The 17,916-nt window shown below is 38.0% G+C and overlaps 5 protein-coding genes across 6 annotated transcripts; 4 read left to right on the top strand and 1 right to left on the bottom strand.

Annotated features, from left to right (window-relative positions):
• The first annotated feature begins 353 nt into the window (after positions 1–353).
• On the top strand, positions 354–3,500 carry LOC112187890 (uncharacterized protein At4g37920). Its single transcript, XM_024326852.2, has 6 exons — positions 354–673; positions 918–1,177; positions 1,482–1,647; positions 1,855–2,099; positions 2,660–2,847; positions 2,963–3,500. The coding sequence occupies exons 1-6, from the start codon at positions 448–450 to the stop codon at positions 3,174–3,176; spliced, it is 1,299 nt and encodes a 432-aa protein (XP_024182620.1). The 5' UTR covers positions 354–447; the 3' UTR covers positions 3,177–3,500.
• A 378-nt stretch (positions 3,501–3,878) lies between these two features.
• Positions 3,879–5,689, top strand: LOC112188691 (molybdopterin synthase catalytic subunit). The gene is made up of 2 exons (XM_024327861.2): positions 3,879–4,011; positions 4,464–5,689. The coding sequence occupies exon 2, from the start codon at positions 4,696–4,698 to the stop codon at positions 5,293–5,295; it is 600 nt and encodes a 199-aa protein (XP_024183629.1). The 5' UTR covers positions 3,879–4,011; positions 4,464–4,695; the 3' UTR covers positions 5,296–5,689.
• Positions 5,690–6,583: 894 nt separating this feature from the next.
• On the top strand, positions 6,584–11,881 carry LOC112188690 (glycine-rich domain-containing protein 1). 2 transcript variants are annotated; one of them, XM_024327860.2, is made up of 9 exons: positions 6,584–6,735; positions 7,229–7,407; positions 7,655–7,772; positions 7,858–8,112; positions 8,245–8,700; positions 9,162–9,700; positions 9,883–10,075; positions 10,583–10,750; positions 10,832–11,881. In XM_024327860.2, the coding sequence occupies exons 2-9, from the start codon at positions 7,235–7,237 to the stop codon at positions 11,489–11,491; spliced, it is 2,562 nt and encodes an 853-aa protein (XP_024183628.1). In that variant the 5' UTR covers positions 6,584–6,735; positions 7,229–7,234; the 3' UTR covers positions 11,492–11,881. The 2 variants fall into 2 exon arrangements, with proteins under 2 accessions (XP_024183628.1, XP_040371369.1); XM_040515435.1 differs by having other exon boundaries at positions 6,597–6,735; positions 7,233–7,407.
• Positions 11,882–12,784: 903 nt separating this feature from the next.
• LOC112183891 (agamous-like MADS-box protein AGL18) lies at positions 12,785–13,402 on the bottom strand. Its single transcript, XM_024322208.1, has one exon. The coding sequence runs from the start codon at positions 13,400–13,402 to the stop codon at positions 12,785–12,787; it is 618 nt and encodes a 205-aa protein (XP_024177976.1).
• A 1,132-nt stretch (positions 13,403–14,534) lies between these two features.
• Positions 14,535–15,306, top strand: LOC112183890 (F-box protein CPR1-like). The gene is made up of 3 exons (XM_024322207.1): positions 14,535–14,915; positions 15,055–15,144; positions 15,193–15,306. Exons 1-3 carry the CDS (start codon positions 14,535–14,537, stop codon positions 15,304–15,306), a joined length of 585 nt encoding a protein of 194 aa, XP_024177975.1.
• The last annotated feature ends 2,610 nt before the right edge of the window (positions 15,307–17,916 follow it).

The raw sequence follows: 17,916 nt of genomic DNA, 5'->3' as shown, positions 1-17,916 counted from the left end.
CACATGCGTCAATAAAGATTAGTTTCTATGATACATCTGAAATATAGTGGACATAATGAGCCAACAAATATTCTGAAACTTTCACGTTGAACAAATACAAATTCTTATCCCTGATCAATTCTGTTTCCACGCAATAATATGAACATAATTGAAATTGTTTAGTAAATTGAAGTAATACAAATTAACACTTCAATGATAAAATTACACCAAGTTTGGAAGGGGGAAAAATTAAAACACTAAATTTGGAGAATATCAACTTTTTTTGTTTTTTGTTTTCTTTAAAGAATTAAAGATAAATATGTAAATGTTTAGAAATTGTCATAAACCTTGGCCGCAACGACGCCGCATTGGTTCTGTTATCTCGTTTATCTACATTTGTCGACTGAACTTGACTAGTCATCCTCTTCTTCAGTTCTTCTCTGCTCCTCCGAATACAGCTCTGTCGCCATGAACAATCTGTTGGGACTTGAGCTTTCCACTTCCACAACCCACCACTCCATCCTCTTCAACACTTCAACCTCCTTTGACTTCTTCCCAACATTCAATGAAATCCTTTCCCCAACTACCCTTATCCCTCCCATATCCTCTGCCCCTCTCACTTCCAACCACAAAAGAAACACAAGAGCAACTCAATGCTTCAAAACCCATGCTGCCCACTCAAGCCCCACAATCAGTGAGTAGTTTTATCATCTTTGTTTAACTGTTTCAGAACTTTATGTGTTCAGTTTCTTATCTTACTTTGGTTGTTTAAGAAAATGTTGAAACATGAGAACAAACTAAGGACAAGACTCATAATTGTAATTTGCTTGTTTAACTTTGAGTTGTCATAAGTAATTGTCAAGTGTAATAGAAAATATGTGTTTATCTTTTGTGGGTTTTGTGTCAAAAGGAAATTTAAGAGGTTGATTGATGTTCAGGTCCTCATGTTCAAGTGGAGGAGCAAGTAGAGGTTGAAGTTGCTGAAGGGTATACCATCACTCAATTTTGTGATAAGATAATTGATATTTTCTTGAATGAGAAGCCTAGGGTAAAGGAATGGAGGAGGTATCTGGTGTTTAGGGAGGAGTGGAAGAAATATAGAGATTGCTTTTATAATAGGTGTAGGAATCGGGCCGATGCGGAGAGTGATGTAACTATGAAGGAGAAATTGGTTTCTATGGGAAGAAAGGTGAAGAAGGTATGTAAATGTTCTGTCTTTTCTGTTGGTTCTATGTTTATTTGATTCTTTGTTTTGTTTCTCAATTATGTTGGGAATTGATAGATGAGCAAATTTGGAAGCTATTCCTTTTGTTATATTGGAATGATTTGATTGAATGGCCATTCTAGTTTTGCAGCTCCAAAATAATCAAGTTAATGAGATTAAAAAAACAGAAAAAGACTGCATTTTTTAGATGTGAGTAATGAGTCATGTAAATAGATGCTAGTTTGAGTTTACAGCTCTTTTCGATCTGGTTTTGTTTGATGAGGAGTGGGCATTGCAGATTGATGATGAAATGGAAAGACATAGTGAACTTCTCAAGGAGATACAGGATAACCCAACCGACGTCAATGCAATAGTTGCACGGAAGCGTAAAGACTTCACAGAGGAATTCTTTCGACACCTCAACCTACTTTCCGAAGTTTATGATGGTTTGGAAGATCGTGATGGTAATTGCCGAATCATCTTGAATGCTTATATTTGGATTCTTTTTGTGAACTGATTGAGATGACTGGCTTTTGACTCACTTTAAGTGGTATCACAAGCACCTTTGGAGGGAAAGTCACCCTCTTGACTTTAGCTGTAATTCATACTTTCATCTATGTTGTAGCTGTTAAACTTATCTTATATGATCGTCTCTCTTTTTTTTCAAGCAGCAATGGCTCGGCTTGGGGCTAGATGCTTGTCTGCTGTCAGTGCTTATGATAACACATTAGAATATGTGGACACATTAGATACAGCCCAGGCCAAATTCGATGATATCCTAAGTTCACCTTCAATCGATGTAGCTTGTGAGAAAATTAAAAGCCTTGCCAAGGCAAAGGAACTGGATTCTTCATTGGTATTATTGATAAACAGTGCGTGGGCTTCAGCAAAGGAGTCCACAACGATGAAAAATGAGGTATGATCAGCAATCTTGTATCAAGCAGCTTATGTCGCGTTTTGGGAAATCACTGCATCAGAAAATGCAGGGAAGGATACCTTAACAGTTATTCGTAGAGTCACTAAACTATGTTTTGAAATGAAAAAAAATCAAGCAAAGCATTTATTCTACTTTTCTGAGGTAACAACGAGTGCAATTGTTGAAGCTGTTATAGAGGCTGTAGTTAGATTCTTTTGAAAGGTGTCGTCTTCTAAGAATGGCCAGAAGCTCTTCACAAAAAAGAACATTATATTGATAGCTATCAATATTAGAATGGCTCAAGAGGGTTCCTTTTGCATAGTAGCCTTTGAAGAAAGGAAAATAATAGTGTCCAAGACATGTTTAGATGCATGTGTTTAGTTAGTCACAATTACCACAAGTCTTATTTTTCCTATTGTTGCTCTCTTGAACTTCAAGAAACCCTGACTTCAATGACCCAAGTTTCCCTTCAAAGAAGTCTTTATTGTAGTACTATGCATCCCTTGACGTGCTTGCATGCTTGATCTTCCTGTACCCTGAAGATTTTCATTTGAGTGCAGGTCAAAGAAATAATGTATCGTTTGTACAAAGCCACAAAAAGCAGTCTTCGGAGCATTGTACCGAAAGAAATAAAGCTGCTCAAACATTTGCTGAACATAACAGATCCTGAAGAGCGATTCTCAGCACTGGCAACAGCTTTCTGCCCTGGTGATGATAATGAAGCCAAGGACCCCAAAGCTGTGTACAGGTAAGAGTGCCCGTTGCTTCTTCAGGTCTTAACTAATATTATGATTTCAGCAATGTACAAAATCAGTTACACTTTTGCAATTTAACATTTTTTTTTTTTTTTTGTGGCTGAGCAGTACTCCCAAAGAGCTTCACAAGTGGATTAAGATCATGCTCGATGCATACCATCTAAACGCAGAAGAAACTGACCTTAGGGAAGCCAGGCAGATGACTCAGCCTGTGGTTATACAAAGGCTGTTCATCCTCAAGGAAACTATTGAAGAGGAATATTTGGAAAAGAGCACATCTCCGGAGTCTCAAACAGAGGAAACTAAATCAGAGGAGTTGTGAAGTACCGCCCATATTTATTAACAGATTTATCTCCCGGTGTCACTTCATGTTGGTGCAGAATATGGATCCTAGTTTTGCAATTAACCTGAGTTGTGAACTGTGGCATCATGCCTCTTTCAGCTTCTAATATTGACTATATCAACATAGAATGATAATTGGAGGAAGTAGAAGTACCATTAGTGCCATTTTTGTAATGAGGGCACATGTACTTTTTGGTTGCATTTGTCTCAACTCTTAAGGGAGATGTTGTTGATGGCTAGAATTACTTAATTCCTGGCTGAATTATGTAATTTTATTTTTAAATATATCTTCACAAATATATATTGTAAAGCAGCAGACAGGGATCATTCCTAATTACTTGAAACTTCAAAATTACTCATACCCTATACAAAAGCTTAGCAATTGATAATCTGTTGTCATAAAAAAAAATTGATAATCTGTTATTTCTCACATATTGAGATGATTTTTTTGTTACCACTAATTCCTAGGGTTTTTAGCTCTATGGACTCTGTGTATGCTAATAACATGAGTGTGAAGTTGGGTTTTTTTTAAAAAAAAAAAAAAGAAAAAAAAAAAAAGATTATTATGTTTTCTAATAAACAAAAAGAAATATACAAATCTGATATGTCATGTGGCATGAGGTAATTGGTTAGTTGGGAATATTTTTTTTTTCTAAATAACTAAAATATCCCTAATGATGGCTGCAATTTACATGTCATGGTCCCTTTTGACCATCTCTACCCTCTCTATCAGCCTTTCCGGTCTGATTGATTCTTCTTCTTCTGAAGTTTTCTTATCGGTTTAATTGAGCCATCATTCTAGCTGCAGGAGTCAGGTAATTTAATCTAACAATCATATCTCTTCATTTTTCATTCTTCTCCTTCCTCTTTAATTTCTAGGTTCCCTTTCTTTTAGCTTCTCAATTTTCTTCAGTTGAAGTACTTTTTTGTTTCTTTTCTTTGTATTCTGATTGTGTAATTTCTATTGATTTTCATGCCTTTTCTCTCTCATTTCTGATGTGTTGAAAATGGTGATATGTTCTTGAAAGTAATCCAATAGTACAAGTTAAATATATCTTTGCAAGCTTGACATTAAGGATAAGAATTATCTATGGCACTGCTGCAAATTCAAGCTTTGCAATATATAATTGATTCATAGCTAAAACCATTAAGGATTGGGAATGTAGGGATTGATTGTGATGTTAAGAAATTGTGGAGAATCCCTTGCAAGGGTTCATGTTTGTATTCTTCAACTGAATCTTTTGAATAACTACTGTTTTATTGCTAGGAGGATTTGGGGATTTAGCCTCTACTCTCTGAAGCTTGACTTTCTCTCTGCATCCCTCATCCAGTCAGCCTCCTTCATTGAATTCGCTACCACCATTGAGCCAAGAAACGTTATTCTTGAATCTTGACACGAGTATGAAATGTCAGCTAAAAGCCTGAAAGTGTAGAGTAATTGGAGATAAGAGTCGGATAGTCTTTAGAGGTTCAGGGTTCTGCTAAAGTAATAGACAACGATGGCTGATGAGGATAGAAACCTAGTGGAAATTTTGGAGGAGCATACCGAGATTGACATTGCGAAATATATCAATTATGTAAGTGCCCCAGAGGCAGGTGCTATTGCAACGTTTTCTGGTACCACGCGCGACACCTTTGATGGAAAAGCAGTCTTGGAGTTGAGATATGAAGCATATGTTCCCATGGCAATACGATGCATGAAATCCATTTGTTCATCTGCTAGATCCTCCTGGAATCTTGTCTCCATTGCAGTTGCCCACCGCCTTGGCCCAGTTCCTGTTGGTAAAACGAGTGTTTTCATTGCAGTCTCATCTGTTCATCGAGTTGATTCATTAGATGCTTGTAAGTTTATAATTGATGAGATAAAGGCGTCAGTTCCAATATGGAAGAAGGAGGTATATACTAATGGAGAGGTTTGGAAGGAGAACTCAGAGTTCTTGGAGAGGAGGTTGGATCTCGGCAAAAAAGAAGGCATATGTAATGAGAGAGACTTTGAAGCACAAAGACATATTAGGAAGAGCTGCTGTGGTGCTAAGGTAAAGGTTGTAGAAGAAGGAGATTCTGTAATTAGCAAACATGAAGCTCACCAAGATTTGTAAGAAAACATTACCCTTTCTTGGAAAAGAGATAACAGTTCATCATCAATAGACCTATTGAAGAGGAATATTTGGAATAAAGCGTGATCAAAAGTCTCAAATGGAGGATTCTAAAATCAGAAGAGTTGTGAAGTTCCCCCAATATTCATTAAATCCTTTTTCCTTGTTGTATAAGAATCTTAATGTTGCAATGAAGCTGAGTTGTAGACTCTGGTTTCGTGCATATTTCAACTTCTTGAATGCGACGCTTGGAGCAAGCATAAGAAATTTTTACTTGACATTCTTTATTCAGGGCAGATGTGTGAATGCACTTCTTTCCTTATACTCAAGTAACCCCCAATTTAAGTTCTGTTAAGTGCACACCTCATGTATTTCGAGTATTATCCGCAGAACTCATGCTTTTGGAGCCTTGAAAAGAAGGAAAAACGCTTTCTGTTTGTCTACTTCTGATAAAAGTTAGAAGATGAGGAGCTCATATTTGTTTGGTTGCACCTATTTTGGTTTACTCCTCATGGCTTGCGAGTCATGAAGAAGTTGTATTGCACATATTGTTCTTGTACTCCCACTTTTGCTTATACCTTGTACTACACCAAGGCACCTCAGATAGTTTAGTACAAGGCAATGGGACAAACGACAAGGGGGTCATGAATAGATGTCTTTCATCATTTGCTTGTGTGTTGCTATTGTTTGCTATATATTAGGGATGGGATAAGGTTAAGCCATCGCTAACCACCGTGTCTTTTTAGGTCATTCAATTTGGCACTTGAAAAAAGATGGCGAGAATGCATAATTGAGCTGGCCCATGGATGATGGTAGAGGAAGTGTGCGTGTAAGTTACACTAACAAGTGAAATGACATTAATGTACTAAATTCTTATCTAAAAATAAAAACGTGAATAAGTTATATATAAATTTAAATCATTAAAAATCATTTAAGTATCTATGGATACAACTCATTACGTACACACATTAGTGACTAATCGGAGAATAATTCTCGGAATTCACAATCACTTATTTCTAATTAGCACATATGTTGCTATATCACTTCACACCCAAACCAAATAGACAAATTGGAGAGCCAACTATGCTTATGATATACCAACACATCTGAAACATTATCCAAAATCGGCTTCAAACAATGACGCGCAACAACAGTAAATTCATAATACATCGAAGTTGATATATATTAATATATTGATGCATTAATACAGCGAAGACACCTATAATAAAAAGCCGAAGAAAGAGTAAAAAAGTGGCAGGCGAATAACTGCAAAGGGTACTAGAGTCATTGAAAGGAAACTCGTACGTAGGAGGAACCAGGAAGAGTCGTACTTTGTACATTGTCAAGATCCCACGCTATAAATATCTGACTGAAACTCGTAAGAAAGCAGAAGCTTCAATCAGTCTCGGACCCCACGTTAACCGTCGTCGGAACTATTTTCAGGTGCGACTTCAACTTTCCGGCGAGTCTTTCATACTTTAAAATTTCTGATCAGTTCTGGTAATTAGAAGCATTCCCGTGCATGTATCGTTGTTTTGACTTTTCAAATTTTTCGTTTGAACTATGAACAAGTCGGTAAACTCTGATTCTGAATTCCAAGAATTGGCCTTTCAGCTTTTTTTGGTTGCTGGAATGAGTTTGAGTTAGCTATTGGGAAATTTTTGCATTGAAACTTTCTCTGTTTATGTTTGAAAGATTGAGGCTTTTTGATTCTTTGTTTCTCTTATTGGTGGCTCAATTTTTCTGTTGAATAGATTGAAATGAGAAGCAGATATTGTTTTCAAGCTTGTTTATGTGAATATGAAATATGGTTGATTCTGTGTTATATGCTCTTGATGATCAAGAATTTTTAAAATACTATTGTACTATCAAATTGGGGAAAAAGGAAAAATCTAGAATTATGGAATTGATGGAATTGGGGTTCCCTTTTTGTTAGATAAAGATGGAGATGGAGATGGAGATGAAGGGACAGGAGCTTGAGTGGACCAAAGCGCAGAGCATTGGAATAAGCGTAGACCTTGTGGCTGCAGCAAAAAAGCAGCTTCAGTTTCTTGCTGCTGTTGATAGGAATCGGTATCTGTACGAAGGGCCGGCTCTTAACAGGGCTATCTATAGGTACAGCATCTGTATCATGTTGATTTGATTGTTTTGAACTTCGTAGTTTTGGTACAGTTTATTTGTTTTGGGTGCACTGGAAACTTGGGCAGTACCAAATCACATCTTTCGGGTTTTTGTCTCTTGAAGTTTCGGGCTTCCTGTTTTTTTTATTTGCATTGTAAGCTAGGTGTGGTTATGTTTTCAATTTAAGTTTCCTGGTGGCTACTTGATCTTTATATATCAATGTTGAAAATGCTAATTTCAGGTACAACGCTTGTTGGCTTCCATTGCTTGCCAAACATTCAGACTCCCAGGTTTCTGAGGGACCTTTGGTTGTACCTCTTGATTGTGAATGGATTTGGCATTGTCACAGGCTAAATCCGGTAGGATTATCCGAATTGTTTTTTCTTTTATTCCTGGTTATCTTTATTGGATTATGTGTTGAGTTGCTGAGCTTTGTGGCTTCAGGTTCGATACAAGACTGACTGTGAAGAACTTTATGGAAAGATTCTTGACAACTCGAATGTTGTTTCCTCTGTTGAAGGTTCTTGTAAAAGTAAAACTGAAGAAATTTGGAATAGTCTGTATCCAGCAGAACCCTACAACTTCAACTTACAAAAGGCATTGTCCGAGGATATATCTGAAAGGATTTCCAAACTTGACAAATGCACCAAATATGATCTGGTTTCAGCCGTTAAAAGACAATCTCCTTTCTTTTACCAGGTAATATGAGCTTGCACCTAATATACTGGGGAGTTCAATGATCAGACCTACCACAATGATTCTCTCTTCTAATTCTCCTTTGGTTTCTGTGTTTTTTTTTTTTTGGCTCATCTTCATTCTGTGTTTCGACAGGTATCTCCACCCCATATGAACCATGATCTGTTTCTTGAAGAAGCTGTGTCTAGATATAAAGGGTTTCTTCATTTAATCAAGAGCAATAATGAGAAGTCTCTACGACGTTTCTGCGTTCCGACATATGATATTGATCTTATCTGGCATACTCACCAATTGCATCCTGTATCCTATTGTAAAGATCTGCATGAACTACTTGGAAAAGTATTGGAGCATGATGACATGGATTCGGACAGAACTAAAGGGAAGAAGCTGGATACTGGGTTCTCTGTAACCACCAAGCAATGGGAAGATGCATTTGGTACCAGGTATTGGAGAGCAGGGGCAATGTATAGAGGCAGGGCTCCATCTCCTCTCACAACCACTCCTTATCAGTCTAACTTCACTAGCAAGGATGTAATTGCATGTCCTGATCATCAGAAAGTAATTGAGCTTCCAGAGGTGAAAGCTGTGGAGGTAATATCATCACTTATGTGTTTTCTTCTCCCTTTTATATCTCTCAAAATTGAAAATTTTTATGTTGGTGATTAAAAGAATGTGTTTAACTCATAGTTCATCACCTTAAACGTTGTCTTCGTGAAAGGCACACCAGGATTTTTGAGGTGTCCTTCCTGAATTCTGTCTTAAAATGTATATAATAACAAGAATACTTCATTATTTCAGTGGATAGAGTCATAATGCACATAAAGACTGAAACTTTAGTTATCAATGAAAATTGAGAATTGAGGTAGTTTAATCAACTTGTAGTGTTTGTAGAAATATATGAGCACCAGACTAGCTTTCGTTTCCGCAATATGTTTTACTGGTCATAGTTATAGCTTCTAGTCCTTTTAATATTTATTCTCATTGATAATTAAATAGGGACACAGGCTGCCTCCTGCTGTCCTGCCTAAGATGTTTCTCTATTTGTTTTTTAGGTCCTTTTGGAGTTTCTGGAAGTTAGGAACTTACCAGAAGGACACAAAGGGCTTCTCTTTGCCTCATTCAGTAAGACAACAAAGGATATATTTTTCAATGCTAAGCGGCGACTCAGCATTTTTTCTGAGTTTGAAGAGAAACAGGTTGCTTCTTTCCAGTGTGAACCTACTGGAGAGCTGCTTTTTGAACTCATGTCCCATTCACCTTTATATATACCAATGAAAAGGGCATATAAAACATTAGGTTCTGCTTCGTTCTCTCTTCAAGACTGTCTAGTCCCACCCTCTAAATTATATGCAGAAAAATGGTTAGAGATGGTGCCAAGCTCTAAAGTTGGGAACTTAAAACCAATCTACATGCGGTTCGCTATGTCTTTTACTATTCCAACCATAGCACAACACACACTTCATGTGGTTCGTTCTCGACCGTTTTCAAAAAGTTCTTGCTTTTTCCCCTTTGCTGGGAAGAATCAAGATGCCAAGAATTGGACACAAGTGATTGATGAAACTGGAACAGAGGTCCTCCGCCTGCAAATGAGGTATCCTCTTACCTGGTTAATACAACTATTGTGAACAATTGCAAGTTCCCACAAGAGATGTGTAAATTGAGACTTAACATGCCACAGTGCTATGGAACTATGTCCAGAATGATTTATGCTTCTTATGTTGATGTTTTTCCATATGTATTCTGAAGTTGGGTCAGCTTGGATTGTATTTACAGGGATACTGAAAAGGAAAAGGTAAAGGGAATCAGCGTTCCAAGGAAAGAGGTGGTTGGAATTACCAAGTCTGGCAAAATATGTACTCTTGCAGAATTTGTGGGGACTGGTTGGTCTTTGATAGATTCACACTGGTCCCTTCATCGCGAGAAAAATTCCGAGGGATACCTCTTTTTGCTAAAGGGAAAAAAGATGGTAAGCATCCATGCACTTCAAATGTTTGAGCATAAGTTTTCCCCACCTTTCATACATCAATTTACTTTCTTTCTTTTTTTTTCACTGCCTCTTCAACCAAACATAACTTCATACCATGTCTTACCACATGCTGGGAGGGCAGAATTAAATTCTTGATATGTGTACATATAACTTTGTGGTAATTAGTGTAATATATTATGTAAATGCGTTTGTTTCACCTACCTGAACCATGCTTACATTTCAAAAGGCTTGACAGTTTGCAGGGGAAATCACTTTAGTTGTTGTTTAAAGAAAAACAATCCTTCATGGATTTTGCAATTACTTGATTGAGTGAGTCCCTTTGTTAATAGTATACACATTTGTGTTTTAAGTTGCTGTAGCATCAAAGCAGTATGTTTTTTGTTGGGTAAGATTTGATGGGCTGCAGCAGTGGTAGTGTGCATCCTATAGACATGTACTTATCAGAGATCATAAATTATGTCCCTTAAATATATCTTCATGGTACAGGTCAAATTCTTCCCAGGCAGAAAGCTGGATTATGAACATAAGCATTATGAGGAAAATACAACTGAAGATAAAACTGAACAACACTTCATGACCTTAGTTGAATTCTCTGCTGAAGATCCTTATGGCAAAGCAGTGGCATTGCTTGACCTAAAATCTGGGTGCATCAAGGTACCATGCATTGTCTTCACTTATGTTGTTGCATCTCTGTAAAGTCTTCATTTTATTTTATATCATCTGAAAAATGAACAGGTAAAGGAAGAATCCATAACAGTTCCTGGGGTCATAGTGGCTTTTATACTGTCGGATAAGCTAAAGAAGGAAAGATATGACGGGTTTGCTGTTAACCCCGCGGAGATGGGTAGTGTCAAGGAAGAAATTAAAGCGAACCCTGAGGAAGGCAAAGGCACCAACTTGAGCTCTTCTGGAGCAAGTGTAGTTAACCTTAAATCTGAGGTGGTTGAAGGAAATGTAGTGACGTCTCAAAAAGGTGGAGGCTGTGGTGGAGCATGTGGCAGTGGATGTGGAAATGCAACAAGGAGTGCCGGCGCTGGTGGATGTGGAAGTGGTTGTGGTGGAGGATGTGGAAACATGGAGAAGAGTAGCGCTTGCGGCAGTGGATGTGGTGGAGGATGTGGAAACTTGGTGAAGAGTGGCGGCTGTGGTGGTGGCTGTGGAGGTGGCTGTGGTGGTGGCTGTGGAGGTGGTTGTGGAAACATACTGAAGAGTGGTGGCTGTGGTGGCTGTGGCGGCGGCTGTGGGAACATACTGAAGAGTGGTGGCTGCGGTGGGTGTGGTGGTAGCGGTGGTTGTGGTAGTGGGTGCGGAGGCATATTCAAGGGTAATGGTTATCATGAAAATACATCTGGTAACTCATGTGCCGAAGACCACCCAAAGGCAGTAGTTGTTTAACATCTGTGCACAGTGCACCTCAGTATGGTCTTAAAGCCCCAATACTTCTATGCAAAGTGGTCTCTCCCCCTGAAAGGAAGGGCTAGGTAAGTAATAGGGCGTGTCCTCCTGAAAGGTGAGATCCATAGTCACATAGAACTTCCCAGAGGGAGAGTGTCCCTAAAATAAAAACTATGCACCAAGTACAGCTTTCATCTGTTGTATTGTGTTATGGATTTAGTTGTCTCTCTCGCTCGATGTAATTATTGCAGAGACATTCCAATTCATGTACAGAGTGGTTTATGTGTTGTGGAATAAGTTCATCTTAATTGCATTTCCTGGGAAATAGATTGAGTTGAACACCAAGAAGCTCCAAGAGCCCTATATCAATTGAAATCGTGTTTGTTCGCATCTTGGATGTTTGTTGGTGTTGTAACTTACAAGTTTCCGCTTATTGCTTTTGTCCCCTTGAAAATGCCAGCCTGAGTATGGCACTCAATTTTTGGTAATTGGGACTTATTGGAATAATCAGAAAAAATTCATTAAGTAGTGATCACTGTCCTGATAGTGAAAATTCAATGGTCTTCCGGAGTATTAAAACTCTGGAGAATACATTACGAAGTCATTGCAGTGTGTCACATCCAGTAATGAGTTAATCCAACGGTTCTGGGCTCGGAGTGTCAATCGTCTGGACGGTAATATGGACCATTCAAGATCACTCTCAGTAATAATACCGTCCATTAGAATCAGGCAGCATAACTAGTTTCAGTAGTCAGCAGTTATAGCCTGGCGATAGGCTCATGAGCTGTTATGGGCACGTCTCTATTAACATGTAAACCAGTTTCAATAGAGCGATGTTCCAAGTTCACCAGATGGATTCTTATTTGAATGTATTTCTATTTGTCAGGGGAGGAATGGATTTTAAAGTGTGAAATTTGGGTGTAAGATATGATGAGGCATTAGTAGAGTGATAACTCAGTTCATCCCACACTGTCACAATCAAAGTTACACAAATCCATCATCGAAAAGGATTCGTTTATAAACAAATCTTCAAAAAAGTACTGTGAAAACCTAAATTCGTCATATGAACGGTAAAATCGAATGTGCACCATGATTAAGAGGTTAGCATGTTTACATATAATTGAAGAGTACATTAACTAGCTAGTCGAAACAAGAATTAAGGAAACAAGAGACACAAAGCTAGGCCATAAAAAAACTAAAAAGAAAAACATTCAAATTGGAAAGACATGGGCGCGCAACTCGATCTTGAATATGATATCCTCTTGCTTTGTACGAGCAATTTGTTGATGACAATCACAAGTGCAAACAAGTATCTACAAACTGTTTACTTTGCTCTGATTCAGTACAACCTGAAATGGCACTTGAGCTTGTACCAGAGAAAAAATTGCTATTATTCCCATCCAAACGGTTTGAATCTTCAAGCATATACGAGGGCTGGTAGTAGTTTTGCACTTCATTCTTCCTTTTCTCAACTGATTCGATCCCTTCCCTTATTTTTTTCTCTAGCTCATTCAGCTCTCTCAAACTCATGCCATCCAACTCCGTACCCGTCAATCTCGAGCAGTCCAAGTTTAGGGCTCTAATTTCTTCCTGCAGTAGCCCTATTGCACTCAAACTATCGGATGATGAACTCGGCTCATGTTGGCTCTTATTTTCTGGAGACTCGATCAAAAAGCCGGCGGCACGCTCCTTGTTGTATCTTGAAAGAATGTGCTCCATGCTGGTGCTTGAGAACTCGTACATCCTTTTGGTGTTGGAGAAAACTATGACCGCAATCTCTGCGCCACATCTAAGTGAAAAATCTTCTGCCTTGTTGAACAACCCCTTGCGGCGTTTGGAGAAGGTGACTTGCCTGCTACTCAGATGTTCGATCTTCTCGATCTTAGTTCTTCTTGGACCTGACATGGCCATCTTTCTTGATCAGACTTGTGGAGAGGAAAAAATTAGGGTTCTCTAGGCTTTGTTGGTACTGATCGATTTTGGGTTTTTTTGCCTAAAATAAAACTACTATGTATATATAGCGATTAGTTTTTTTGCCAAAATTAGGAAACAGTATCATAATTGGAAATGGAAACTACAATGTTATTTATTATACATACTTGATTCGAGAATATTTTTTTAATTGTTTCCGAGAATTCTGGTTTGATTAACCAATAAGAAAGTTATTGCTTGGGGAGTCCTATCACGACCCAAAATCTAATTACCATGAGTGAAAAATAAGCAACTTACTTGGAGTCTTGGATAGTTAGTCATTAATTAATTTCTACTTAAATTTTGTTTTGCACCACTTGTCGAATTTAAGGGATATTTCCTCTACTTAAACTCTACTAAAATATCGTGGTTTGTTTACCAAAATACCAAGATGAAATTTTTTCCTGAGGAAAGAAAAAGATATCATGGCATACCCGGTCTTATCTCCTAAACCTAATCTTATATAGATATAGATTAATACATTGAATACCTTTCCTAATCCATGGCGTATCTCCTAAACCCAATCTTATATAGATGTGTTCAATTCATCTCAAAAAAAAAAAAATATAGATGTGTTCAAAATAAACCATAATTGTATTTCAGTTTATTTTGATCAAAAATCCGAGAATAAATTGTTTGATATTGCTTCACGTCCGTTAACTTGAAAACCTAAACTACATCAACGCCAGTACGCCACCACTTCCTAAACCGTAAACCGCAAGTCGCAAACACAACCTCCACCATATCGTTCTTCAGCGAAAGTTGAGAGTGTCTTTCAATGGCGGGAAAGCACATACCGGAAGATATTATGGTGGACGTACATCCTCTCCAGGTTACCTGTCAAGTCCCTGTGCCGATTCCGCTGTGTTTCAAAACGCTGGCGTTCAATAGTGTCTGATCCACAGTTCTCCAAGTTCCAGTTTAAAGTAGCTTCTGAGCAGAAAACTCTGAGCCGCAGACTCCTCCTCCTCTACCGCAACGCCTTTGAAATTGAATCCTTAGACTTGGAGACGCCATGGTATGGAGACAATCATTCTCTTAGAAAGCTTACCGGTCCATTCGAGTATCGGGAATGGTTCGGTTCTGTCGATGTATTAGGCTCTTGCAATGGTTTGGTGGGTGTGGCACTCGTTATAGTCTTACTTGTCTTTACATCTGGAACCCATCAACTGGATTCAGACATAAACTACCCGATCCAGGATTTAATTCCAATGAAAACAGGTGTATAAGCTACAGTGGTTTTGGCTATTTGCCGGCCACTGACGACTACAAAGTTCTGGTGGTCGCAGCCACTTTTAATGCTTATTTTTCTCCGGGTGAGGAGGCGGCGGTGGAGGTCATGAAGATCTTTTCAACAAGAGCTGGCGTTTGGAAAAGTATTGAATCACCTTTTTTTAAGACCTTCCGCCCCTATTTTACTTCTGCCGCTCTTTCGGGGGAGACACTTCATTGGGTATGCAACCCTCGTCCGCGAAACAATCTTTGGCAAGGACCAGTTATCTATGCTTTTGATTTGATGAAGGAGGAGCTCAGGGAAATACCGCAGCCTACTTTGTACCAAAATGATAATACAATTTATCTTGAAGGTGTAGGTTCCTGTGGAGGATATATGCCTGTATGGGTTTCGTTATAGGTACGCTGCCTGTGATCCTATTAAGTTATGGGTCATGAAAGACTATGGGGTGAGTGACTCTTGGACTAAGCTCTTTAACTTAAAATTTTCGAATCAGCTTGAACCTGAGTACGAGATGCTTCTCTTCCCATTCTTGGCTACCGAAACTATATGGTACAGTTGTGGCGAAGTGGACTTTGCAGGACTTCAGGATGGAAATTATAAGGATTGAACATGAAGAGGAGCCACTTGTTACAGACAGGCTTCAGAGAAGGAATGATATTCATTGCATGATTATATATGAAAAGAGTCTACTTCGGGTTCCTGATTATCATGCGGTGGAAGAATACAAGGTGAAAGAAACTGAAAACCCAACAAAGCTGAAATCAATAGGAATAATTGCAAGCTCCCTTGCTCTGTTCAAGTACGTCTGGTTAATTATCATCATTTTCACTCTAGCTTATTTTGAATTCTTTTAGGTCCTTATTTACCTTATTTCAAGTTTTCAACAGATGCAATAATTTCAAATCTTAAGATTTAGTATTATAAGGTTAATTGTTTGTATAAGCCATTACAATCTATAGTTCTCAAAGTTTTTTTTTTTTTTTTTAGTTGATTGGAAGAAGAATAAGTAGACATATGGATTGACTTGCTCCTTGCACATACTTATTTCAAATTTGTTTTAAATGTATTGCATCTAGTGATTTCAAATACTTTCTATCTAATTTTTTGTACTCTCTTGAACAAACTAGCTAGCCGTCTTGTTGTCTAACATAAATCTCTATATATGAAATTGTTCGTTCCAAACTAGCCGTTATTTGCTTATATTCTACCATATAATTAAGGTTACTCAATTTTCATATATGCCTTTGAAACAAAACTATATGTACATTTAGATGCCTCTATACTGTGTTATTGCTAGCTCCACACTTAACCTATTATTTGCATTTGTTGAAATAATCTATTTTCATTGATCAACTTGATCGAGGCCTGAATTGATTTCTACGTGGTTAATTAATCAAAGTAGATACAGTCCTGAACTCTAAACACTAGCGAAATAGAACCGCAAGTGCGCGAGACCGCAACCGCAACCAGCACCATATTGAAAGGAAAAACAATTAATTTCAAGCAGGGGAGGGAGGGAGGGAGAGTTGTTGCTCTGCTGACACCGAGTGCAGTTGTGGAGAGATGAGAAAAAATGAAGACTAGAAAAGGAAAATTGGGGGTGTATATGTATAATTACTCAAATGGTTAATAATTTGTGATCCGCTGTGTACGTAGCACTCATGAACTTGTCCTAGACCTGATCAGTTAATGGCTTGAAAATATAAGTTTGATCGAAAAGATCACCCAATTTCACGGACAGTTAATCAAAAAGTCACAAACAATTCCTCTCTACTATGAGCAGTACTGCTCAAGAGTTATACAATGATATGGACTAATATGAGGTGATTTGAATATTATTTGTGAACTTTCCCAATTCAAATTAAAGAGAAAATCAGCATTGCTCTTGAAAGTTCTGTAGTCAACACCACCGTTTGGCTCCCCGATCTCTTTGTCACCTTTTGCTTCAAAATTCAAAACGTGGGCCAAGTTTCCTCACTGATTGCAAATGCCAGTCCAAAAACAAAGTAAAGAGACTGATTTTGAACTTGTGTACCTTCTTCATGTTCATCTTGAAAATAAGCACAAAATCAACACGAAAAATCTAAATCGAAGATATAGCACATTAAAGTACAACAATGGAAACGAGTATGTAGATCGGTCTTGTACATGAAAACTACAGAATCAATAACAAGCAAGATCTCGCATTACATAATTAAATAGGAGGAGTCGAATTAATCCAAGCATATGTGTGCAGGGATATATCTATCGATATATCATAGATAATGATGATTCAGATGATGAAGAGGACGGAGGGGTCGCAGCAACACTCGTCAACAAGGCAGCAGCAACACAAAGCTGCAAGGCTGATCGACAACACATCGATCCGAACAAGCACAGACACAGATAGAGATCAGCCATTTTGTAGCCAAAATTATCCAAACGATATAAACCTGAAAACCCAATACTTCCTGCGATTTTCTATAGAGAAAGCTATAACTATATGACATACTGAAAAATTAAAGTATGGTACTTAATTTACTTACCATCCCTCTAGGAAACCTGGTTCTCTCCTGGGTGGTGGAGCATAAGCATACTGTGGAGGTGCCATTACTGGAGGGCCTTGATAATAACCTACAAGATTAATTACCCCGAAAAATAGTAAATAATAAAATTATCAGAAATTAAACAAGAAGATCTATAAGCTGGTTAATTGTACCTCCCCTTCACCTAAAATCCACATGGAAATTAAGGGAAAAAAAAAAAAAAAAAAAAAACCTCTTAAATCCAGAAAGTATACAAGTCTCTGTTACTGAAAAATAAAACAACCCACCTTCCCAAACTCACAGAAACTTACAGAAAACAAATTAATTAGTAAAAACTATCCAGAAACAGAAAGGAAATCTCAGATTTTTGAAGTTCAAAGAGCAAGAAGTTAATCAAGGAGGTACAAGAAGTGTTTAGAATATAATTATAGGACCTAGCAGAGGTTTAGGATAATACCTTGGCCTTGAGCAGGGTAGGGATAACCGTATTTTGGGTCGCTCATCTTCAGCTAACTAAGGACACAGACTCAATCTGAACTCTAAAGCTTTGATAACGGTGTGTATGTGGAAGAGGAAATCCAGATTTCTATGGCTTTTATACTAATAATAAGCTAGCTAGAAAGTTCTGGTTGATTTCAAATTCCATAAACAGCATGCATGACTTTTCAATTCACTTTTATCACCCCTCTGCC

The sequence above is a fragment of the Rosa chinensis genome, chromosome 2 (genome assembly GCF_002994745.2).
Source record: "Rosa chinensis cultivar Old Blush chromosome 2, RchiOBHm-V2, whole genome shotgun sequence".
Taxonomy (NCBI): domain Eukaryota; kingdom Viridiplantae; phylum Streptophyta; class Magnoliopsida; order Rosales; family Rosaceae; genus Rosa; species Rosa chinensis.
This window is presented reverse-complemented; position numbering and strand designations above follow the sequence as displayed.